At 35.6% G+C, this 26,896-nt stretch overlaps 1 protein-coding gene across 1 annotated transcript; it reads right to left on the bottom strand.

The window, feature by feature from the left end:
- Positions 1 to 2,533: 2,533 nt before the first annotated feature.
- On the bottom strand, positions 2,534 to 8,843 carry LOC124820026 (uncharacterized). Its single transcript, XM_047291640.2, has 9 exons — positions 8,683 to 8,843; positions 7,308 to 7,533; positions 6,160 to 6,336; positions 5,883 to 5,975; positions 5,236 to 5,418; positions 5,037 to 5,139; positions 4,776 to 4,958; positions 3,884 to 4,350; positions 2,534 to 3,554 (listed from the first exon to the last, which is right to left on the bottom strand). Exons 2-9 carry the CDS (start codon positions 7,506 to 7,508, stop codon positions 2,814 to 2,816), a joined length of 2,148 nt encoding a protein of 715 aa, XP_047147596.1. The 5' UTR covers positions 7,509 to 7,533; positions 8,683 to 8,843; the 3' UTR covers positions 2,534 to 2,813.
- Positions 8,844 to 26,896: the final 18,053 nt, after the last annotated feature.

Raw genomic sequence — 26,896 nt, 5'->3', positions numbered from 1 at the left:
GGCACATAATGTGGATCAACTGCCACGTATCTATCATGTTTTTAATACATTTACACAAGTGAAAAACAAGCTACACGTGGAAGGTTACTCCCTGCACCTCTCCACCTTTCTTCTTGTAACCCCACATTCCAAAACTATCCTTCTTCAATGGATTTTCGAAATTCATTAAAGTTTTCAAAAAGTTCTTCAACGAATTTCAAAATTCGTTGAAGAAAAAAAATCCTTCAATAAATTTCAAAATCCGTTAAAAAAAATTCTTCAACAAATTTCGAAATTTGTTGAAGAACTTTTCAAAAACTTCAACAAATTTCGAAATTCGATAAAGGCTTGAAAAATCTTTCGAGGATTTCAAAATTTGTTGAAAGGTTTTTTCTTCAACGGATTTCAAAATCCGTTAAAGAAAAGAAGTGGAGGTGTAGGATTTTGAAATATAAAAAATAGTTTTGAAATTTTTAAAAAATGTGGGGGCATAAGAAGAAATTTGAGGTGGTGTAGGGAGAACCCTCCTACACATGAAAGGAGCGAAACCAACCGCTAGCGTTAGGCGTTCTAGGTCACACATTGGGCGAGCCCAAATACACATTAGGCGAGTCCATATGCTTCCAAATGAATAAAGCCTTCACTTCTTGTCTTTTGATACATTTTCAAGTCTTTCTTGAAGTTTTCTCACCATGTTATGAGTGATGGATCCTTGAATAAAGTATGGACTTGGACCCAAGTCATGACAATACAAAGTTGGGCGTTGCTCCCTCCACCACCACCTTTGCTCCCTTCACCTCCCTAATTCTCTATAAAAAAATTTAATTACAAAATTAGTTTTTTACTTTTTAACCTTATTTATTTACTCTTCTGGAACCCTAAATTTCTATTCATATTCACTCACCTATTTTCACTGTCATTTTCACTGCGTATCCCCACCCCCCTACAAGTCTCTCTTTTTCTTTTCTCTCTTTCCAAAGCCCCCTCCAACTCTCACTCTGAGATCCGTTCCCATCTCCTCCAAGATTCGTCGTTCCCACCCCCCTCCAACTCTCAAATCCGTTATTTCTCTTCCATATTTGTTCGTTTGTTTCTTGTCTCCATCTCCGTTTGGGTTTCGTGGCGACGATGCGGGGTGTTTGCGGTGGTCATTCGGCGGTGCGGCAATGTGTGTGGTGGTCAGTGGTGCTTTGTTTTTGCGTCTTGGGTCTACGAGAGGTTAGTTTGTTCTTTGCTTCATTTACATGATATATTTATAATTGTTTTCACCACTGAAAGGTGCAGCTGCAAAAAGCATTTATAACAGGGGTCCCCAAGTTGAATCAGGTAGAGCTGGAGACAGCCTGTGAAGATTTCAGCAATATTATTAATACTTTTCTTGAGAAAATTTGGGATTCCTACAAAAGTGATATTTCATTGCAATGTCTCAAGCTGAAAAGAAACAGGAAAAGGGTGACTCTGTTTGTGATGAACCCCTGAGTGTAGAATTGCTAAGCTTGTTGGATTACTTGAAGCTGGAATGAAACAGGAAAGTAGTGGCTATCCCTCCAGTAATGAATTATTGGTTGCTGGATTTTTGATTGGGTTGATTTGGCTTTATTACTTCATTGGTCATGTTGTAAATTAACTTGAGAGATCATTTTGTAATTAACTTGAGAGAGCGGGCAAACACTTTTATAAAGCACAATTGGCCTTACATTGCTTTAAGTGGGCTTTACCTCGCTGATAATTTTGAAATTAACTTCAGGCTGCGAAAATCCACTTATCTCAAGCAATTTTTGAAAAAATAAGAAGAAGGATGATGGTGATGATTAACTATGATTATAATAATCCCCCAACACATGTAAATTATGTTCTGATTTTATATTTTTTATTATTTAAGTTTTATCCTGCATCTTATATTTGACTTTTGTAAATCATCACCTATTCACATGCTGGTTTGTGTTTTCTCTGTGTGTGCAGAGGAGGAGGAAGAAGATAACAGGCCATGAATGGATGTTGACACCTATTTGGCCTTAAATGGATGTTGACATCCGCTGACAGATGTTCATATCCGTTTAAGGTTTACACGTTAGTTTAAGTTTTAATTTAGGGTTCTGCTGGAACAATTCCTTCCACCACCACCTGCAACCTCTCACGCACCACACTCTCACACCACAATGAAAGAAAGAGAGGAGAAAGAATTCGAACATTAAAGAAGAAGAAGAGATGAAACAAAAACCATGAGAAGACTAGAACGTTAAAGAGAAAGAAGAGGTTGTGTATGCATAGAGGATTGAAATAGGTAGAAGTTAAAAAATATTAACTCTAAAAGTAAAATTTTACTCAAGAATAAAATAGGAATAGAGAAGTGAAGGGAGGGATAAAAGAGAAATGAGGAGGTAGAGGAAGCAAGGGGTGGTGGTGGAGGAAGCAACACCCTACAAAGTTTTGTACTGAGAATCAAAATATTATTTTCCCCATTTCTTTTATTCCATCTAATAATATACCCTCTCTGATTATATTTGATCCGATTTTTCCATTCTTCATTACCAATCCAAATAGACATAAGAACTGGCCCATAAACGATTAAAAGAATTATAAGCTGATGCAGATGTTAAATTAAAAGGGAGTTGTCATTCTGTCCCCCACCACCAAATGGCACAAAATTGGTCAACAACTCTCCCACCAACTGTTTGTTCCCCTGAAGTTCGAGGATATTCAAGTTTCTCTCAAATTTACATATGTAAATATAAAAGAAAAAGAAGGAAAAGTTGACACTATTTTTCAGTTATTCGGTCAGAACATGAGCACTTTACTTATGTATACCCTACAAAATATCTACGTCAACACGTTCAATACATCTTCTCATTGGTCATGCGAGATTTCTCTTTCCTCTCCGTTGGCACCTTCGGAACTACAGATACAGTTTTTTGTGTTAATGAAACATCACAGTCTTCTTTCTCATCCCTTGTCGATAAACTTGGTTCTGTCACTGACTGTGATTTCTTGAAAGAGCCAAACTCAATACCCTTCCATTTAGCTTCTTTTGAGGATGGAAAACTCTTGGTTTGCTTAGTTAACTGACCAGACTCTGAGCAGACGGTCTTGAGATTGCTTTGAAGAAAGGGGTAATCTTTCGTTGAGATTGAACTACCATCCATTCGGGTCTCAGAACAAACCTTAGGAGGAAGAAGGGGGAAGTCTTCCTTAAAGAGTTCAAACAACCCTGGACTACTGCCATCTATGTCTGTCTCATAATGAACCTTTACTAATGGAAGGGACAAATTTGAAGGCTCAGACATAATTGAATTACCATAAACGCCTGTCTCAGAATGAATCTTGGCTAATGGAGCATAGCCTTGGGCTTGTGTTGACTGTGTAGCCTTGCAATTGCATGGAAGAAGGGGGAAATCTTCGTTTGAGAGATCAAAAAGCCTGGAATCTGAATTACCATTACTCGTGTCCGTCTCATAGTGAACCTCCTCCTCTTCTTGCTTCTTCGGAGGTGATTTGGGCACTGCAATGTGCTTTACAGAAGTATATCTCCTTGGCCTGTTCGTCCTTGCACGTATATCCCAGTAGGAATTATAATTCTGCAAGATTCAACCATTTTGGGAATGATATAGTGTTTTATAATCTTAATATAAGGTCCTATTTAAATACACTTCTCCATAAACACTTGTAAGAAGAGTAAATAAGATAAAATACATCGAGATTCTCCATAAGCTATAATCATCTTATGCATCTTAGCTTTTGGATATTTAAATAAAAGAACTTTTTTAAAATTAAGTCCATAAGTTAATTTTATCTTACATGAGAACTCCCATTTACCTTGACTTCTATATTTTATTCTCTTGTATAAGTGTGTGTAAGGAAAATTTATCCAAACAAGATCTATATAGATAGAAGAAAGACATTATACCAAGTCAGGGATGTATGTGCCTGTTCCACGTGATTTCCCTCCTTCTTCAAGGCTGTACTTTGGATGATAAAGTGACTGTCCTGGGATATATACATCTGTACCGCCTTGGTAAATCATATTCCAGTTTTGCTGCCTTGATAATGCAAGCATATCGTCCTGAGAAGGCCTTGAAGGAGAACTGGAATGTGCAGTTACTGGCATGGTATAGTTACGATACAGCTGAATATATTGTAAGCCACCATAGTAACTTTCACAATCTCCACGGAGGACACACTCTTCAGATCTTCCAGTACCAAATGGAGAAACCGGAACATCAACATCCGCCCTTTCTCCTTTCCCATTCCGGTCTAAAGTGCTGAAGAAAAACTTTTCTAGTGCTGCACCCATGTTTTCTCCCGGAAGTGTGAGGATCTGCTTAAGCCTTCGAGCACCATAGGAGAGAGCAAATCTTAATCGATGTAAACTGGCTGCAGGTAAGTAAAAAACTAGGGAAATAAGTGGAAGTAAACTAAGAATTTTAAAATGTAAACCATTAGAGTGTTAAACTATCATGAAACATCGTAGTATCTAATTATTTCAGTATCACATATACAACTTAAAAGTCATCATGGGAATATATCAAATATTGATATCTATAATGATATTTTAATAAGTCTTGATGCATTTTCACCAGTATGCTGAGTTGTGAACTTGTAGATGTTGAAGACCTTCTAAACTATAACAATTTTCCATAGGGTAAAGTTTGGATCTACTAAATATCACGTCCTTTAATCATTGTGAATAAGCCCAACCAATTAAAGTGTCTATGTATTCACCATAAATCATATGCTTTCCTTGTTACCTGTTAAAGGTGCAAAGTATCCATCATCTTTAGAAGGAAAAAATAAATTACCTATGTTTACACTGCGCCCTAGGTTGTTGTCATTTCTAAGAGGATCCAAGATGTTCATGTACTTGACAGGAAATTCATGGACAGTAGGCTCAGATGCCCTTGCCGGAAAAGAGCACATATTCTTGTAATTTCTGAGAAACTCTTTCTGGAGCAAGAATCCATCCTGATCGCATTCTGCTGTCTCTGCGACAAGCGAGTATGGATATATCAAAGATTGAAGATTGAAAAAGCATCCAACTGCTTACACACTGCAACACTTACCAGCAACTTTTGGAAGGGAGGTTAAGGCTTTGGGACCCCATATACTAACATAATTATGGTCCCAATCAAATGAGCCATAGTAGTCTAAAAATGTGTATAGCACCTGCTAGTAGTAGTAATTCAGTGGTTTTATTCTTGGAGCTTAAAAACAGATGCTGAAAGGGTGCAAAGAATATTATTGATGGAAGGCATGACGCACCTCTAGAGGACCACGCACTGAAGAGTGAAAACGATTGATAATATACAAGACTAATATTTCTATGGCATATGTCGATAACAGGCCATGGTGTCCACCAAGAAGTCTGCTCTCATAATAGCACCAAGCTTTGATTAAGATAATACTGCGCTTGAAGAGATGGTTCTTTCCAACAAGTTGATCAACCTAAAATCATTTCCAATTAACAAAATTAGCAAAGCCTGAATACAAACTGAAAAAAAAATTGAATTTAATCAGAAACATGGGTGAAGTTTCTGTTTGCAATTACAAATGAAGTGATAGTAGAATTTCTGTTAGGTTCCTGGGTACCCTATATCCTATCAATTTCATTAGAAGGTTAGATATCAACAAGTATTTGTAAGATGTTAATAAAAAAAATACGGATACATTATGAGGATGGAGAATTGGTAACATTCATTTATCAAGAAAATGAATGGAGTAAGAGAATGGAAAGGGGCAAGGCAAACAATGAAGTCATCATTGAGACCACTAAAAAGCAAGTTGACTGAATTGAAACATGGAATTTTTTTTAAGGTGTTCCTTACATGACATCTGAAACACAGAAACAGACCACACGGTATGTAGAAATCAAACATCAATTAAGGGTAAATATCAATTAATACAAATACCTGCTCCAAGAAACGTAGAGTATAAAGTCCAGCCATCTGATTGAAAGAGATGTCAACTGCTATATTTTTCACTGTGCATTTCAAAAGCCGGACCTGGGGCCCATCATCCAATGATCCAAACAAAAGAAGGTAAGTCTAACAAAGCAGAGGAGATATCCTTTCACAATAAGAACATTAAACACCACTTCCAATAAGGTCAATAAAAGAAAATGAGTAATTCAATGTAAAAGCCAGTAATAAAATTATAGCAGATTAGAAGAAAATTTTGTTTAACAACCTGCGCCCGTATATCTTGTATGTCTTTTACTTGGTATTCAGGGTCATCTACACTTTGAAGTACATTCAATACTGACTGTGCCAGATCCTCCTCTGCATCTTCATGACTAAGAGCAGTCAGGTCAATATCTCCATCAGGAAGATAGGTTTTTAGTGGAACAGAACCGAATGGCAAGACCTGTAGGAGATCCACAAAGGTAAAACATTCATTTTCAATCACCACGGTCATGGTATAAATATAGTTAAATCAACTAGTGCGGAAAAAATGCTTTTAAATTTAAGTGCAATGATTAAGAGAATCTGTAAATTTGATATTCAAGCCTTTTCCTAATGGATTTAGTTTCCAATTCCAGATGTCAACAATGTTCACCCAAGCAATCAATTACTAGCAAAATACGTCAACATCATTTCAATTCAGGCTTTTTGAAGTTTTTAAAACTACAAATCTCATGGTATAGAGAAATGAAATTTATCAAATGCAGTGGGCGAGCTACATGTTGCACATTTTTTTTAACTCGGGCAGTAAATCTTGGGCTGGCTGGGGACAATTTGTGCATGCATGCTTGTGATTCCATGAAGTATCAATTCATATAAATTGGAAATTAAGTTTTCTTTACTGGTGGTCAAGCTGAGAGGAAGTGAACAATATAAAGGAAACTAAAAATAGTTTGAAGATTTTAAGCCAGCCTGCAGAAGTAGGATTATGCTGATCATAAGAATTGCAAATGATAACCTGCTTTTCCATTACATGATATTTTATGTTTCTTAGATATCAAAATATAAAAGGAGAAAAGGATTCATTCAATAGGATAAGGTGTCAATCTGCACGTGTAAGGTATGGTAGAAGTATAAAAGAGCCAACACCATGGTTGTAAATTCATGTTAAGAGACAGTAAAATAAATAATAAAATCACATTCAAATCTAACTGCTCTTAAAAGAAAAGTATGATAGGGGGAAAAGGAAAAAAAATCGTCAATCAAACTGAATCTAATTATGTACAAACAATTCAAAGCAGCAACCGATAAGAACACCCAACAAATTATGAGGGAAAGAAAGAAACTTCGTTAAATGAAGAAAAGACCAGATGTAGAAAACCTACTCAGGCAATAATTTTTATAAATATCATAATTGGATCAAAATATTCTAACCTCAGATCCATAGCAACCTCTAATCAGCTTCTGAACATAATCAATAACATCCTTTCTGTTCACCTCAGATAATACATTTGGTTCAATTGTCCACAGTATCTCTTGTGCTCTCTCTTCAGCCATCTGCCATAGTTCCTCGTCGATTGATAAGAGCTGGCTAGGCAAGGTGGATGATAACAAATTTTCTTGTATATCATCCATAGCCCAGATGTAAGAGCTTAGAACTCTAGAAAAAAAATAGACATGTAAGACGAGCACAAACACAATATCTTGGCAGTAACTTCAATCACTGCATGTACAATAGCAAAACTGCCCCAAAAACTAATTTCCTTTTATATGATAACAAAATTCATGAAAACAGGATTAAAAATGGGACACTTGTAACTAGTTAGACATAAAATTGTCGAGCCAAGATTTGTGGGGTCAATTTACTAATTCTGCATAGTAACAAAGGGAAAATCATTGCTTGACCACTGTGATAGTCCTCCATGACCATTTCACACTTAGTATGCCCTCAAAACCCAATAATTTATTAAATTTAATATAAAAATTACAATGAAGTATCCAGAACTTTAAAGGCAAATAAAATATCAGTGAGCAAACAATGAGCTTGTAATTTAATTGAAATTTACTAAAGTCTTTAAGATTCAGATACAATAATGCTGTCAGGGTTTGGATTTCCACTAGGCACACCTGTCCCCCTCTATTGTGAATGAAATCAACTGAGATGCTAAGAGTAAGGGAGAAAAATTTGACTAACTGCTTACACTAAAATTATAATGTTCTTTTTCTTATGTTGTTTATTTATTTACGAAGTAAAATTTTCGAATCAGCCAACTAATACAAAACATTCTAACTCAGGGTGTTTTAAATAGTTTCTAGCAACACATTATTCAGCCTTCCTCTGCCTCTGTTTAACCCAGATTCTCATTTAGGGCTCTATTGATCCACATATGATCAAAATCATTGTCATCATCATTTCCTTAATATACCTTCTTTCCAAACACTAATATACCGCACATATACTCTTGAACACACCAAAAAGAAGACATCAAAAGCAGGCTAGAACGTTTCACGTTACAGCATGTCACAAGCACGGCAGATATATCAGGATATGTACAAATTCGAATTCAGTAATTGCATTCAGAGGAAGGGTAGAAAAAATTAACCCCACAAAAAACCCTATTCCCAACTCAAAACCCAAACAAGTAAAAGGTTCCGTTCTTGATACAGAAAACCCCAAGAAACGAGGACAAAAATCAATGACTCAAATAAAGAGTACACAGGGGTCACAGAATTTCTCCCACGAAACCCCCTTGCAGTCATACCTCAACTATACCCACAACAACACAGATGCAAAGAAAAAGAATTTTACCAGAAAAAATGCATAAAATTTCTAGCTTTTGTCTCGGATACAGCTGGCTGGAGGGATCCAAACCTCGTCACCAACGCTCAGAACTGTTCAGCACAAACTCTCTCCTTCAATATCATTCACAAAGTACCCCACATTATCTGTCGTCGCAGGAACCGGGATCTTTGTTCTTATATATATATACATATTAACACATGAAAAGAATTAAAACCACCTAGTTTCGAAAACCACGTCTTGACTTTACCTTTTTTGACCCACATTGACTATTTCCCAGGTTTTTCAATCTTCTTTAAATCTTTAATTATGCTTTAATTTTCTGAAAATTTGTATGCATTGAATTTGGTTCCAAATTAGAAAAGAAGTTTACTTTTCATATCAAAATAGAAAAAATTATTCTATTTCCTTATTTTTAAAACTATCTTTAATCTTTTAATTGAATTTGATTATTAAAATCACATTTTTACTGAATTTCAACGCTGATGTATATTTTTTTTTTTAATTTGAAAATTAGTAAAAGAGAACTTATTCAAAACTTTTGGATATAAAAGCATAACTTCATTTTTTAAATAAATACCATACAAATGTTACAACCTTTTCTATTCAGAACTTACAATTTCGGAATGTTAAGGGAGATAAAACATATAAAAGAATATCTTGGATAAGATAACAGTAATTTGATGAAAGATCCAACTTTTTTGTTTCATCCATTTTGTTAAAAAGGAAAAAAAGGAAGACTGAACAACTAATTGAGGATATTTTTAACCAAATTTGAGAAAAAATAAAAAAAGTAGGATAATATATAAATAGTTAAATAGTTAAAATATGAATATTTTTGTTCTCATCTCCATTTTTCTTCCTATTGGCCCTAGCAATTAATTTTCTCTATTTGAAGAATGATGTCATTATAGCATCCTTACATATCATGCTATCAAAATTAATCAAATTATTACAGTGCATTAAAATAAAAAATAATATATTTATACGAACGGAGATTAAAAAGTAATGTTTACTACAATTAAAATAAAAGATAGCAGTTATTTGACTATTCATATATTATAACTAGTTATTCCTCTTTTTAAAGATTTTCTTTTAAATAATATTTTTTTGAATCCGAAAATAAATCTAGTACAATATTATTTTTTTACATGAGTTTAGTAATAGTTAAAAATTGCATTTTCATCGAGTTCTCAATTGATTTTTTTTATATAAAAAATATTTTCAAAATTCGATTTTCGAAGACTAAATTTCAAAAATATTTTTTAAATTTTTTATCCTTACAAAGGAAAGAAATTTAAAAAAATAAAAACTATAAAACTAAAATTAAAATAAATTAATTAAAAATTAAGAAATTAAATTATAATTATTTTGAGAGAAAAAACAAATTAAAAAATAACTTAAGAATAATAAATTTCAGTTATAATTTAAAATAATTTTTTATTATTATAATGTTTCTTAAAAAATAATAAAAAATAAATTTAAAACTTTACTACATTATTATTATTGTAAAACCCCAGAAAAATGGTATTTTAGAAGTGATGGTAGTCTAAAAATATTGAGACTCGATTATTTTTAATATTAAACTGTCTTATTATAAATAGTGTTGTTATAAATGAGTTTTATTATTTTAAAATATCATCTCTCTAGAAAACACTTTTCTATATCTCTGTCTTCTCTCTAGAATTTCTCACGATTGAGTTATTCGTTCGACGATCAAGAAGTGCCTAGACGATCCTGGCATCGAGGGCTACAATCTTGACTGATCAGTTTCTTGTTTCCAGCCAGTAAGTCGTTTCTCCTATTTTCCCATATGGCTTTAACCTTGATCGTGCAATGTTTTCTGTTTGCATGTATGGGGTTGCTTTCCTCGTCAATTTATAGCTCCATCTAGGTTTTAAGAGTTGTTTCCTATCACCAATTGATGATTTGTAGGCGTTTCTAGAAATTCCTTGCGGTGCAAGCAAGCGGTTGGGGTTTTTGTGAGCTGTGTTGTTGATCAGAGGTAAGGGAAGCTAGATAATTGCTTTAATTGAAGTATGTGGTGTGAATTGATGGAATATGAGGATTAAATTGTTAGCTGAAAAATTGTGGTTTTGTGTTAGTGATAATTTAGGTAATTGGATGAAATTCATGCTTTGTATGTTGATGGATGTTGTAAACATGTGAAATCTGTTGTGTGTATGTTTATGATGTTGAAATAGATGTTGTTAAAGTGAATGGTGCTAATTGCACTGTTAAAGGAAAAAAGTAATAATGGTTGTTGGTTATTTGGTCTAAAATAGGGTTTAAGGTAGTGAAATGGTGAGAAATGGTTGATGAACTGATATGATGAAGTTTGGGTTGCTTATGAACTGGTTTGAGTTATGTTCAATACTTTAATTGTGAGAGAATTGAGTTAGGAGTGTGTGGTGGTTAATGTGTAGAGTTCTTGTTGGTTTAGAACTTGTTTTAAGGAAGTGTAGTAGTGAAAACTTGAGTTTGGAGTTATGTGCGCAAATGGTCGGATTGAATAGTCTTGGTAAGACATATGGGACTAGTTAGAATCCCTAAATTAATTGGAATTGTGCCACAAGTGGTAGAATTCAGTTTGAGTCTCTAAGTTGAGTTTTTGTTTAAGATTTGGTAGCTACTTGTTTAGATGGATGTTAGAAGGGTTTAAACACACTTAGTTAAGTTTAATTGAGTGTATAACACAATCTAGGAATGTTAGAATTTGGGAAAAATAGTTAGAATTGGTAAGAGGGGTTTGAGTTGTATAATTTTGCAGAATTTCGTACTGTAGAATTATGCAGACTCGTTGTGCGAATGGATTCGCACATCGAGTGGTCTTGGCGAGTGGCTCTCTGTTTGAGCAATTCGCACAACGAGAGGGTGCGTTGTGCGAATGGCTGTGGGGTTTGCTCTCTGTTTGATGATTTGCATAGAGAATTTGGGCGCTATACGAATGGTTGAGGTCTGGTACCTTTGCGAGTTAATTCGCACAACGAGTTGTGTCGCTATGTGAGAAACTCCTGGTCTCACTCTGCGAATGGGGTGCACTGTGCGAAAGTTCTGAGTTTAGTTTACTATCTTTTTCTATCATCTTGTGCTGTACTATGTTGGGTGATGTTTAGTTTGTGAAGTATGTTTGAGAGTGTATTGTATTATATAATAAAGGATAAACATGGATGTTAACTACACATAAAATTATGTGATTCAAAGTGAATGAAAGTATGGTTGATGGACGTAATTCCATGATCCTCACGGAGAGGTTACATGGTGGTGCCCTATGTTGTGTTTCAAAGTAAAAGTATGTTCCAAAGTGAATGCTCTTGTTGAGATTCAAGAATGTTTAGAATGAATGCAGGAGCTCAATCTTGGGGGTTATCCTGAAACTCCAATGGTCTTTCATTCTCAAGTAGAGATGATTGATTCATGTCGTAAGGAGTATCAAAAGGTCCTAGTCTTGGGTGCTTCCAGTATGATCCAAGGTGAGTGATAACGGACTAACCTCGTAAGTGTGGTAGGGTGAAACTCATTGGCAATGACTTTGCAAAGTAGTAGAAGCCACCACGAGTGTACAACCCGTCATAGCTCGACAATCATTCTAAGTTCGGACAGTTTATTCATAATAAGTGTTTCGCATAAAGTGTTTGACAATTTTGTAGTGATATGTTGGTCGTATATAACAAGTTTTAAATGAGTGTATATATATGTATCGTTTCTCAATTGTACACTAGCTTACCCTTGTTTTTCTGTGGTCTGTGTTTGCTTGTTGTTTCTCTTTTGCAATGATCACCTTAATGGTGTGAACTTAGGGATACAATCTTTCAATTGTCTCAGCAAAAGGTTAGGAGTAAAGCTTGCAGTGTAGGTGGTGTTTTTATTCTTCAGGTGAAGAATTTTATTCTTCGTAAAATGGTAGTTCTTGTTATATCATTATCTATGTAATGTTCATCTTGGTAATTTTATATTACTAAATCGGGATGTTACAATTATTATTATTATTATTAAAATATTATTATTGATCATAAAGATGTTTTAACATTTTCAAAAAAATATTAACAAATATATGATATGTAGCATCTCAATTTTAGCTACGTACAACAGATAAATAAGATATTATAAAATTGATAAAACAAAACAAATTTATCTCAAAATACAGATATAGTACTAATACACTTATTTAAAAAAAATAACCACAGTAATAAATATATCTAAAATAATCAAGAATTATTATTAGATGACCAATATGAAAACTCTATTACATCGTCGTTTTCAACGAGAGACTCTTTAATACCTATCATTCATTTGTTCACACTAATAAGGTGATCATGACAAAAAAAATGAACAAACACACAAGAAACAACAAGGTACGACAATGTGCAAAAGAGTTTTCATAAAACAAAAATAGAATTACTATAATACATCGCTCATTCATAAACAACCATACCAAATATCAAAACTCATTCTAGATTCAATTATCTGGATACATGCCTTTGACATTGGCCTTCACTATAGGCGTGCATAGTATTTATACTCTGCAAAGTCATAAACAAAGGGGTCATCACCCTACTACTAAAAAAGTTAGTCCTCTTCACACTTAGGACTAAATCAGTCCAAGGACTATGACCTCTTATCATTCTCTCCCCACCATTCCTCTCTATATAAGTTGAATGGTTGGTAGAATATTAGGGTACCTCCTTACTAAACCCCCAATGTCAACGCATACACTAAGATTACTATTAAGAAAAAATCGTCTATGCGTCTAAATGCTCTCATGTTTTAAAGTTTAATCAAATAAAATTAAAACGGGATAATAATATGAAAACAACTTAGAGTGAAAACACAAGCCCTAGAAACTGAATCCCCAAACATAGAAAACCTACACACAAACTTAGAACTAGAATCCACAACATAGAAAAGCTTAGGAAAATACTTAGGATCTTAGGTAATAGAAAAACATCTAGGTTAAAACACCCAGACGCATGGCTAAACGCTATTGTGCCTAAAACGTCTAAGAGAGTTGATGTGAAATGCTTGATGCTTATCATACCTAAAAGAGGTATTCAACATAACTCTTGAAAACAAAATGTTGAGATAATGTCTCTGACAAAACACATTAAAAGACATTAAATATCAAAATATAAAAAGAAAGCTTAAACAAGTTAAACACTATCTATCTAAGAAGAGACAAAACCAAAAAAAAAAGCATTTACTTGATTAAACGATACCATGAGATTAAAGAATACTTTTTTCAACGATGAAGTTTCTATACAACGCTTAGCATCTTTAGAAAAAAGCTTAATGTAAAATGCTACCTAATGATAGAAAATTAAAAAACACTTTATTGTTCCGAGCAAACATTAAATGACATTAAATGTTCAACATTCAAAAACAACAAAATTTATAAGAAAAGACATATCTACTACATGCAAATTTACTCTACTATTTGTAGATAAGTTATTCTACACGCATCCACAAAGCTACAAATCAAATATCAAGAGTGGACGTTAGAGACAAATGAGATATTCACAAAATGTTCTTCACTTGAAGTCCTACCTAAAGAGAACGTACAACCTACTTCAAGAAAAATACTGTAAAAGCATGCCTACTTTGACAAGTTGACTTACGCAACGATTGTTGTACAAAGAAGAAAGAAAAAGCACGGATATCAAGGCTAAAAGCTCAGTCTAACGAATAAATATTCATGAAGTCTTTAAATAGAAGAACTTCAAAAGGAAAATCAAGAGGATAGCTTAAGAGGATAGTCAAGTGCGAAGCTTACAATGAAACATTCTTCCTACAAGCACTTAAGAGAAAAGAAAAGATAGAGTTCAAGAAAAAGAATACATCAGAGTTGAAGAAAAGAAAAAGAGAAGAGAAGAGCAAAAGAGAAAAGAAATACTTACAAGCTTCATTGTTGTATTGCTTACTACTGTAAGAGAAAAGAGAGAAACACTTGCGAGTGTTTAGACTACTTTGTATTGTAATCGCATCCTCTTTGCGAGAGATATCGTCTGAACAACTTGTAAGCAATCATTGGTTGCAATTCTGAAGAGAATTAAAATACTTACAACTGAACTCAATTTAAGTTGAGGAATCTTAGCAAGGTTGCTAAGTACCAGGAGTGGTTTGAATACTCAAGGAAATCTTGGCTAAGGTTGTTGAGTACCAGGAGTGGTGTGAATACTCAAAGAAAATCTCAACTAGAGTTGCTGAGTAACAAAAGTGGTGCGAATATTTAAAGAAAATCTCGGTTAGGGTTGTTGAGTACCAGCAGTGGTGTTAATACTCAAAGACCAAGAGTGATGCGAATACTCATTTGTAATCGTGTGAAGATTATAGTGGAACACTCTACGGAGGAGACTAAACGTAGCTCAGTTGGAGTAAACAAGTATAAAAATACTTGTGCAATTATCTATTCTCTTATCAAACGATCCTCTTACAAAAACCTATAGTTGCGCTTTATTTTCAAACACAAGAATATTTCAAGCTAAACGATCATTTTTCATACAGGAAGTTCTTACAAAAGACTATAGGATATATTTTGAATAACACGTCAAAAACTACTGTCGTTTATTAATATTTATCAAGTCGAGTGTTTAAGCTTTTAAAAGAAAATTTCAGAGCTCAATAACGTGCTATATCTAAAGGGTTGCGAAAAGTTTTCCATTTAACAATATTCACCCCCTGTTGTAGTGTTTTTGAGGTACTTCAATTACCACCACAAAGAATTTCTCCTTGAAATTCTCTCAACATCATCACCATACATGTCCACAACCATTCATCATCACAAATGACAATAAACAACACTATAAATATATATCAGTCTCATCACATATTTATTTCTGTTAAAATAGAGTGACTTAATTTCTCACACCAAGAGGGGGGTGAATTGGTGAAGTATAAAGTTTAAAACTTTCAAAATCTTTTTCACCAAAAGAGATGGCTTTATACTTTTCTTGAAACGCAAGTTAAAAGATTTTTAATGCAGCGGAAATTTAATCGAATGCGTATAAAGTATAATCAATTGAATGTAAAAGAGTAGGGATAAGAAAGATCAAATGCTGAGTTTTTATACTGGTTCGGCCAAGCCTACATCCAGTGTCCTTCCAACCACAGGAAGCCAATGCACTATAATGATCAAGGTTTTTACAACAAGGTTTTATAGAGACCTCACATCAAAAATATAAAACACATATCTAACCCTTTAATCAAAATATAGGCAGTACACAAACAAACTTGCAACAAGAATCCCCTCTCCTGTAGTCCAACCCCTTTGAGGCACCCTCAAAGTCAAGAACGCATCACGTCTTTCTTCCTGTAATCACAACAGGGAACTCAACCCAATATTCAGCAGATTGTAGAACCTGATCTTGCAATAGACACCCAAATGTGCAAATAGATTAGACTTTGAAAACTCAACAATCTTGCTCTTCAAGAAATCACAATTAGTTGATCACCACGGTCAAACTAGTTTCTTGGAGCTTTTTCTCTTTCTGTAAACTTTACACTTTTCTGTAAAAGAATATAAAAATGTTAGAATCACAAAGTCTATACATATATCAAATTCGCGTCAATATATAGATAAACTTGTATCCGACACAACATAATCGACTTTGCCACAAATGCAATCGAATACACCAATTTAGTTATAACAGATAGTAGCAGTCAAAGCAATTAATTGAATTCACAATTAATGCAGTCGAATAACATTTAATGCTTGGTCAACACATTTAAAAATATAGTCGTTGTGACAGTTATATCAAGCATTAACAGATTTTAAAAATATAGTCGTTGTGGCAGTTATGCAAAGTTTTGAAAACTTTTCTCTTTGAAAAACTTCTCATAACACACTTGAAAACGTTTGTACAAATACACGAGTTTTAATCGATTCACCCCATAATGTAATCGATTTCAAATTGTTGTTTTGCCACACAATTAAAGTTCAACATTAGTGCTTGTGGTTTTTCTCAACCAAAAACATGTGTCATGCATTCATGTATAAAATAACATATATAACACAGTGAAATAAAATGAACAACGCAACAACAACACAATCATGTTCTAATATACGCATATAACATATAAGCATAGAACATTAACACACAATACACATGTGTTATTAATTATGCGTTGTCATCATGAAAAACTCATATATTACTGAGATTGTGTGTTAAGCTAAACCAGTGTTCCCCCTATCAACAATCTCAACAATTTCAAACAACCAAAGAAGAAGAAAATAACAAACATACACACTAACGCTCAGAGGTGGCACTCAGTGTAAGACTTCTCGCAAAAGGTGGCGCTCACGCCATTCTTCTCGCAAAAAGTCATGCTTAGTGACACACTTCTATCACCCAACGTCTTGGAACTAAATTGTTCCATACCTACAGTACAAGGATAATGCTCAATGACACCCTAAAACCACTTAGTGTTACCCTAGCTAACACTACTCAACACTATCCCAATCTCAAAATATAGGCTAAGCCCAAAATACAAATAAGAAATAATAACAAACTAACTAAAGATAAAAGATAAAGATAGTTGAATTATCAATTCTTTATGTCTCCTTTTTAGCTTGATGTCAACATTCCTTATTCAGTTTTGTCACTGTTGCTTTCACACTGTTCATCACTGTGAAATTTCTTTTTACAATTTGGGTCAGGGGAGATTAACTTGAATGGCAACTGGATTGTCTTAACTCTTTCTACGATCCATTGGCTAAGGGAATCTTTCATTAACAGTCCATGATCATGGGCCTCTCTCGCAGTGAAGAACATTGCCCCAAGCGTCCCTAACTTGATGAAGCATTTCAACAAAGGTTCATTCCTCATAAGATCTGCAATGTGGCAAGAGATGCAGGTGTGGGCGTTACCCAGATTGCTTTTGTGCTAACACAATATTGTGATTAGTACAACATCGAATACCCATGAGGGGTACATTAGAGTACTTCCCGCAATGATATATGATATGCGGTCTTTGCTGCCAAGAAAACACATCATTTAAACCTTTCCTCCTCTGAGGCTGCACAGAGTTGCGATCATTCATTTGCCTCTTTCATCTTCAGTTTACACCGCAATAACTCCTCCATGTGACATGTGGCATTCAAAATGGCCATACTCATGCGAGAGATCTTCTTTCTACATGGCTCATAACCTTGATTAAGGGTCTTGGAAACTTCAGTTAGGACAATACTGACTGGATTCTTAGAGGGAATTTTATACCCCACAAATGCATTCATGGCAGCTTAATCGACGAAATCCTTGGTATTAGGAAAGAACATTACATCATAGGGGATCAAAGCCCGTACAATCATGAATTTTCAACTTTTCGATGCAAGTACCACTCTAGGTATCCTCGAGAAAGACCCCTTGCTTTACCCATAAGTACGAATTCACTTTCCAATTTCATAGGGTGTACTCTTATGATTCTCACTTGCTGCGAGATATAGGTATACTACCCGAGGTAGTTGCATAGAGCTTTTCCCCTCGGGAGGTATATCTAAGATTTGCTCGAATTCTTCCACTGTTGGCACCAATTGGAAATCCCGAAAAGTGAAACACCTCAGTGGTGGATCATAGTACTGGGCTAAAGTAGTAATTGCTGATGTTTGGACCTCCACCTCTAACAGGCTCAACAAATTCCCATACTCCTTCTTGAATGCATCTTTTTGGGATGTCGCCATTTTTTTTTACTAGTTCTCTCAGACCATCCATATTTCCTTCCTCGGCTTCAACGACTATCCTTTCCTTTAAAATGTTTGAACTTGAAGGCCGGTCAACTTCAAATCTCATGTTAATTTCCATTTTACCTCAAGGGCTTAGTCACAAATTTATAATTTCCTGACTAGAACCAGTGACAAGACCATAAAAATGCATGAGACAAAGAAAGAAAGAAAAGAAAAAGGTGTATAAAAACGGTATAAAGATATGTACAAGGTGTTGGATTTTATTAAGAAACAATGAGGATTATAAGGCTCCACACATCTCCCTTTGTGCCCTAGATAAGGTTCAACGCTTCGGATTCGAGGTCAACCATATGCAATCTCACCAGGATGGTTCCCTAAACTTAAAGGTCAACGGTCACTAGAGCTATGGCCCCCTTCATAGCATCTCCACAACAGTCGAGTAATCAACTAGGTGTGAAGACACAAATGAAGAGAACAGACTCTAGCTGGGGTTCTCACGATAGCCAAACAGGAAGTACATCCCAGAGTGACACCGCTACACAACCCCTCTAATTCTAAGTTGCGCTCAGACCCGGGTATAGGGCCTCACTCATGATATGCATAAGGTGCGTGTGTGAAGGGAGAATGCAATGCATACCCAAACCATCACCTGCAAAACAACCAGAAAAATTCCCAGGCAGATATAAACATGGTTTTTACCCTAGGGTTCAATATCCAACAGGCAAATTTACTCACATGCGATTATTCAAATATCAAAGATAGATAAAGAAAAAGGGAAGAAAAACATAAAGAAAAACCACATTGAATTCGCGCATATAGTTAAATGGCTTGACTCTCTAAAAAAGTCCCTAGTGGAGTCGCCATCTATCACAACCGGAATCGCGACGGGACGACGATCCAAAAAAAACGGGTTTTGAAAAAGAGATTTGGAGTCGCCACAATAGTTTATTCTGGAAAACTACGGAAAAACCATAAAATAATAAGACACGGTCCACGAAAACTAGATTCTAGGTTCGGGAGTCGGTTACGCGTAGGGAAGGTGTTAGCACCCTACAGCGCCTGCCCTAAGGCAGTACCTTTAACTAAATGCACGAATATGATGTGGTTTTCAAAATGTTTAACTATCCCCTAAAATAAAATTCTAAATAAACAAAATATATTTTCTTAGTTTTTTGGGCCCGACAAGGATTGACCTTGCTGCTACGTATTCTCATTCAAAATGAGAAATCAGGGTTACGTAGTTCTTTTTGAAAATGTTTGAGAAATTGATTGAAAGATTTGTTAGAGAAATTGATTGAAAATTCATTTTGAAATGATTTTGGAATTTTTGGGAAGTGAACCTGACAAGGACTAGCCTTGCTCCTACGTATCTCCACTCTTGATGGAGAATCAAGGATCACGTAGTTCTGGCTGAAAGATTGTTTGTTGCTTGAAAAAGCAGATGTTTTTTTGTTAAAATTTTTTGAAGATTTTATGTTTTTGATATTTTCGAGAAAAGAGAAGGTAACGAGCACTAGGCCGACGCGGACGGTCACACGAGTACTCATACCATTATTTAAAATTATGTAAATAAGAGAGAAAGGTATTGAACACTAGGACGATGCGGACGATCTCACGAGTGTTCGACCTTTAAGACATATTTTTGTAATTTTATTTAAAAGAGAGAAAAAGGTTTTTAGCACAAGGACGACGAGAGCGGTCACACGTGTGCTTAACCTTTAAAACGTATTTTTGTAATTTTTTATCTAATAAAGAAGGGAAGGTTTCTAGCACAAGGACGACGCGAGCGGTCTCACGTGTGCTTAACCTTTAAAACGTATTTTTGTAATTTTTTACTTAAGAAAGAAGGGAAGGTTTCTAGCACAAGGACGACGCGTGCGGTCTCACGTGTGCTTAACCTTTAAAACGTATTTTTGTAATTTTTTATTTAAGAAAGAAGGGAAGGTTTCTAGCACAAGGACGACGTGTCACGTGTGCTTAACCTTTAAAACGTATTTTTGTAAATTTTATAAGAAAGAAGAAAAGGTTTTTAGCACAAGGACGACGCGAGCGGTCTCACGTGTGCTAAACCTTTTAAAGCGTATTTTTGTAAATTTTATTTTTTATGTGTATATAAGTAAAATTATTATATATATATATATATATATATATATATATATATATATATTTTGAAATAAGTGGATATTTAAAAGAAATAAATAAAATAAAGTAATAAAATAAAACAAAATAAAATGAAATAAGATAAATAAAAAGGCAAATAAATAAATAAATAGTAATAAAAATAAAAAACAAAATGAGGGTGCCAAAATAAAAATAAAATAAAAAGAGGTGTCGAACGGTCAGTTGAAAAGCTTGGTTAACGAGCGGTCTGTGGAAGAGAGCGAAGGCTATCATGCGGACATTGGGGAGAAGGCTGAGCGAAAGGTCGAAAAGGCTTAGTTATTGAGCGCTCTTTGGGGAGAAGGTTGAACGGCCAGGGCTTAAAGCTTAAGGTTAACGAGCGGTCGTGCGAGCGCTCGTTGGTGAGAAGGTTGAATGGTCAGTCGAGAAAGGCTCAAGGTTAACGAGCGATCGTTCGTTTGGATAACGAGCGCTCGTTGGTGAGAAGGTTGAACGGTCAGTCGAGAAAGGCTCAAGGTTAACGAGCGATCGTTCGTTTGGATAACGAGCGCTCGTTGGTGGGAAGGTTCAACGGTCAGTCGAGAAAGGCTTAAGGTTAACGAGCGCTCGTTCGTTTGTATAACGAGCGCTCGTTGGTGAGAAGGTTGAATGGTCAGTCAAGAAAGGCTCAAGGTTAACGAGCGATCGTTCGTTTGGATAACGAGCGCTCGTTGGTGAGAAGGTTGAACGGTCAGTCGAGAAAGGCTTAAGGTTAACGAGCGCTCGTTCGTTTGGATAACGAGCGCTTGTTCGTTTGGATAACGAGCGCTCGTTCGTTTACTCCTGGGCTTAGCCCACCGGGGTAGTTTCTAACCTAGGATTCCCCTAGGGGTTCTGCCTTCCCATTCTCATTCACTCATTCACGCCGTTCCTCTCAAATGAGACCAATGTCTCCTTCTCTCTGACCAAAAGGAGTTGCTCCTCCACGCACTGCAACGTCGACGCCGCTGCCTCCACCGAAGTTGGCCGCCGCAAGCCACGAGCCAGGGCGTCACCGTCAAGGTCGTTGCCGGCGACCACCCCGATCTCTCCCTCTCTTTCTATCGTCATTCTTTGATTGTGTAATGGGTGCCATGTGTGTGAATGTTATTTTCTGGTTGTTACGGGTGTGTGTGTGTATGGTGATGGAAAAACATGATTGAGACTAGGCACCGAGTGGGTTTTGGGTTTGGTTTGTTGGGATTGGCCGTGAGCGTGAGAGTTAGGAAGGAGAGAGGGAGCGTGGTGAAACAGAGAATGAATGGAAGGGGAGGTTGGTAGGTGTAGTGCGTGAGTTGGGATGGATTTGGTTTCTTTCGTTCATTGTTTTGTTGTTGTTTTTTAATGTAGGGGAACTGTGAATAGGTGTATCAAGAAGGATGAAAATGGAGATGGTGATGATTTTGGCGGCAAAGATGGAATAGGAATCAAGGAATGAATCAAGCAGGTTTTAGGTTAAAGTGGAAGTGTGCTTATGCGTTGGACCAGAGAAAGGAAAACATTCACACCATAATATCATACTCAAACAGAGCAAAATCAAGCATAAAATGACATACAATGCAGCCCGCTTGTATGAACAGGGTGTGAGCAAGGTGTGCTTATTCCAATATATATGACAGTATGAACCAGTGAAGGAGTTCCTTACCTCTTGGAGCTCCTGTGTTATTTCTTGGTGCGTGAAGCCGGTGATCCCTTCTCCTTCTTCCTAGCCGACCTCTGTCTTTCTTTGCGGGTGAAAAATCTGGATGCTCCCACTAGGAATCAATGATGATTTTCCTGAAGGCTCTCTAGTCTTTTCTTTTCGGTCCCCATTCTCCCCCTCAAAATTCCCTTCTTCTACCTTTTCTGAGATTCCTCGTAACCGTTTTTTTTCTCTGCCAATCCAAATCGTGTCTGCGCCCACTAACTCCTCCCATGCGTCGTCCTTTCTCCCGACAAAAGTTTTTTTTTTTTTTTTTTTTAACTAAAGATAAAATAGAACATTTCAATCTCTTTATTTTTTATTTTTTTATAGCAATTATATTAAAACAAAACTAAAAATAAAAATAAGAAGTAAAAACAAAGTTTAAAAGTGGAAATTATGAAAGGAAAAGTAAAATAAAATAAAATAAAAATAGAATACTAAAAAAAGAAATAAGAATAAGAAAAAGAAAAGAAATGAAAATAACAATGTAAATCAAACTGAGTAAATAATAAAACATAAGACAATAGAATACGATAAAGCCAAAAACCAATCCGGACGAAATTTGGTATTGACAATAGTATATTTAACAATCCCCCTCAAGCTGGTGCATACAAATCGTATGTACCAAGGTTGCTACAGATATAATCAATTCTCGAACCCCGTAAAGACTTAATGAAAATATTTGTTAACTGATTGATAACAGTTGATTTTACCGTTATCTGTGATTCAATTTTGATACTAAATTAACCATTTTTGACTTAGAAACTTGCTTAATCTCTTGTTTTGAGTTTAATTATGTGAATAAGAGAGTTGAGGTTATACTTGATGATGCCTGGTTGCCCTTTTCTGGGGCCCTAGGCGCAGGTTCTCATGCAACCACGCCTGGTTGCTCTTTTATGGGGCCCTCAGCGCCATCAGTCACGCACCAACGCCTGCTTGCCCCCTGACGGGCGCTGAGCGCCAGACTCCAAGTATTGCGGGACGATTGGTTGCCCCTTTTAGGGCCCTCAACGCCACTTCTCTCGCAAGCGCGCCTGGTTGCCCTAAGTAGGGGCGCTGAGCGCTAGCGTGTTGGGCCTTTGAACTTATTTTTGATCTATTTAACGCCCTAGGGTTCACATCTTTGGAAGACTGAAGCGCACAACCATACTTTTCGACCCTTTGGAGGCAAATTTGGATGCGGGAGCTCTCTTCTTCGTTTTCTAGGGTTTTTATCTCACTTTCATTCCATTGTACACCAAAGTTCTCCATGACTATGGAGAACTAAACTCATTTGTTGTTGGGGAAGATGTAACCTCTAAACTTTCATGTATTTGAATATGATTAGAATTATTTTATGCTTCTTTCATTAATTGTTAGTGATTTTCTGCTTTGCTAAATGCTTGTTATGTTTTGATCACTCATAGCATGATGTTTGAATTTCTTTGTTATTGGGGAAATACTTAGAGACCTTGATTTGGAGAATTTTACCCAAAAGAAATATTGTCTAGGATAGGGATATGATGTTTGGTTGTCTTAAGCTTTTGTTCGTAATACAGAATTGATTATTAGGGATGCAAGGGATTGTGGTCTAATTGATGAATCACTATTTTGTACTATTCACTTAGCTTTTCGCACCGAATTATGTTAGTGAATTGTGTTTAATTCTCAATTATTGTCGCATTTTCGCTATTTGGGCTTAATAAGTCTATTAATTCTTATCTTAATTAATTTGAATTATTTAGGCCTAATTATTCCAATCATTATTTACAGGACAATCATTGTTTGAAAGGTAGAGAAAGGGTTTGAACCTACTGCACAGAACTGAACGGTCTAATGATGCATAGAACTGAACGATGTGGGAAGGCATGAACCGAACGATCTGATAACGCCTATACCAGACACCAGTGAGCTAACTTGCAGAGCATTGTTGCACCGAATGGCCGAGCACTATTGATACGAACAGTCTGTGAAAGCCTGCACCGAATGGTCTTGTAATGTTACACCGAACGGTAACATAGCAACCTACAGAGCTTGCTAAACTGAATGGTCTGAGAACGAACGACAAACCACTGTTGTTTGAGAATGCATGACCGAACGGTCTTGTAAAGACTGCATTACAAACCAGTTCATGAACCTGTTGAAACCTTAATGACCGAACAGTACTGAGCCCTTAATGATCGAACAGTCAGATGAAGTTTTTAGATGCACAGTGTTGGAATCATATTATGGGACTTCAAGAGGGTGGTCACGTCAATAGTATAGTTTAAATTCGTTTTAGAATGTCATTGGGTCAAACTTTAGGACTTTGGGCCCAATTTTAGGTCATTTTGTAAGACAAGCCCATTAGAAGGGCATTTTGGTCTTTTTGGTTATATAAAACCCTAAAAGCAGATTTCTCTACAGTCTCCTAGCCATCACTTTTCACGTTTCTTCTCTTCTAGGTTTTGTAGCTTGGTGCACTTTCTTCTCTCCCCCTTTGGCGGGAGTTTTAGGTTTGCTTTCCTTTACTTTTCATGTATTGAACTCATTTTACATTGCAATTTCATAGTTCAAGTTGTTTGTGCAAAAAAAAAAAAGGAAAAAAAATAGAAAAAAAAGAGAAACAAAAAGTAGTTCACATCTTTGGAAGGCTGAAGCGCACAACCACACTTTTCGACCCTTTGGATGCGGATTTGGATGCGATTTGGATGCGGATTTGGATGCGGGAGCTCTCTTCTTCGTTTTCTAGGGTTTTTATCTCACTTTGATTCCATTGTACACCAAGGTTCTTCATGACTATGGAGAACTAAACTCATTTATTGTTGGGGAAGATGTAACCTCTAAACTTTCATGTATTTGAATATGATTTGAATTATTTTATGCTTCTTTCATTAATTGTTAGTGATGTCCTCCTTTGCTCAATGCTTGTTATGTTTTGATCACTCATAGCATGATGTTTGAATTTCTTTATTGGAAAATACCTAGAAACCTTGATATGGAGAATTTCACCCAAAAGAAATATTGCCTAGGATAGGGATAGGATGTTTGGTTGTCTTAAGCTTCTGTTCCTAATGTAGAATTAATTATTAGGGATGCAAGGGATTGTGGTCTAATAATTAAGGATAGGCTTTTTATGCCGAGGGATCGGGTTCTAAGTAATTTAGAAAGTGACGTTAACAATTTAATGAAGAAGATGAATTCTTATATACATGAAAGTAAGGAAGGTGAAGTCTAAACCCCAACAACGTAATCATCTCATATTATCAACACCCTTCATTCTTGTGTCAAGCCTCAATTGATTAATTTGCATTCATATTTACTTTTGTTGAATTTTCATTTAAACACCAACAAAATAACTTTTCAGTCTTAATTAGTTAAGTAATTACACAATTGTTTAATGTCGTGAGTCTTCTAGGATATGATACTTGGTCTTACCATTATTATTACTTGATACGATTTGGTACTCTTGCCAATGAGTTAACACTGATCACTTGAATTAACGAACTCAGTCTTGATATCTCCAAATGCAATCTTCTCTCAAATGAAATGAGAGTCAATCTCAATGCGTTTGGTCCTCTCTGATGAAAGGCAGGATTATAACTAATATAAAGAGTAACCTAATTGTCACATATAAGCATCATTTGAGTGATATCTCCAAATTGTAACTCTCTAAGAAATTGCTTAAGCCATACAAGGTCACAAGTGCCAAGAGATCAAGTTACCACCAATGGAGACACAATATCCGAATGTAGGCTTCTATCAGAAGGAGATCTTGCCCAATCAATATCAGAATAACAAACCACTTTTGTATGGTTATTATAACCATATAACAACCATTTTTTAGGAGATCCTTTAATGTACTTGAAAATACGAGATTGTTTTAGGCCATATAAGGATTTGCGAAGACGACATATCAACCCAGAAGACTCTCCTTGAGTAATAAATCCAAGAGGTTGCTCCATATAAATCTCTTCTTACAAATTGACATTAAGGAATGCATTTTTCACATCTAGTTAATAAGGAGGTCATTGTTTTGGCTATAAATAAATGGACATATGCCATTTTTACCACTAGAGAAAAGGTATCCCCATAATCCAACCCAAAAATTTATGTGTAACCTTCATCCACAAGACGAGCTTTGAGGCGGTCAATAGTTTCATTAGGACCAACTTTGTGGTAAAAACATTGTTTAGCCATGCGTCTAGATGTTTTAGCCCAGATGTTATTTTATTTCCTAGGACCTAAGTGTTTTTCTATGTTTGGGGATTCTGGTTCTAGGTTGTGTTTGTTTGGGGTTTAGGCTTTAAGTCTTGTCTTCTTACCCTAAGTTATTTTCTGATTATTACTCTGTTTTAATGTTATTTGATTAAACTTCAAAACATGAGATCGTTTGGTTGTATAGATGATTTTATCTTTAACAATCTCCCCCATTTTTATGTTTAACAAATATACATTTAAACGATGTATCACCCTCTTTTATGTTTAACAAATACACATTTAATAAATACACATTTAATGTTATTTGATTAAACTTCAAAACATGAGAGCGTTAGGTTGTATAGATGATTTTATGTTTAACAGTCTCCCTTTTTATGTTTAACAAATACACATATGCCATCTTTACCACTAGAGAAAAGGTATCACCATAATCTAACCCAAAAAGTTATGTGTGACCTTTGTCAACAAGACGAGCTTTGAGTTGGTTAATAGTTCCACTAGGACCAACTTTGATGGCAAAAACATTGTTTAGTCATGTGTCTAGA

Source organism: Vigna umbellata, chromosome 2 (assembly GCF_029865625.1).
Source record: "Vigna umbellata cultivar VRB3 chromosome 2, Vumbellata_1.0, whole genome shotgun sequence".
Lineage (NCBI taxonomy): Eukaryota > Viridiplantae > Streptophyta > Magnoliopsida > Fabales > Fabaceae > Vigna > Vigna umbellata.
This window is presented reverse-complemented; position numbering and strand designations above follow the sequence as displayed.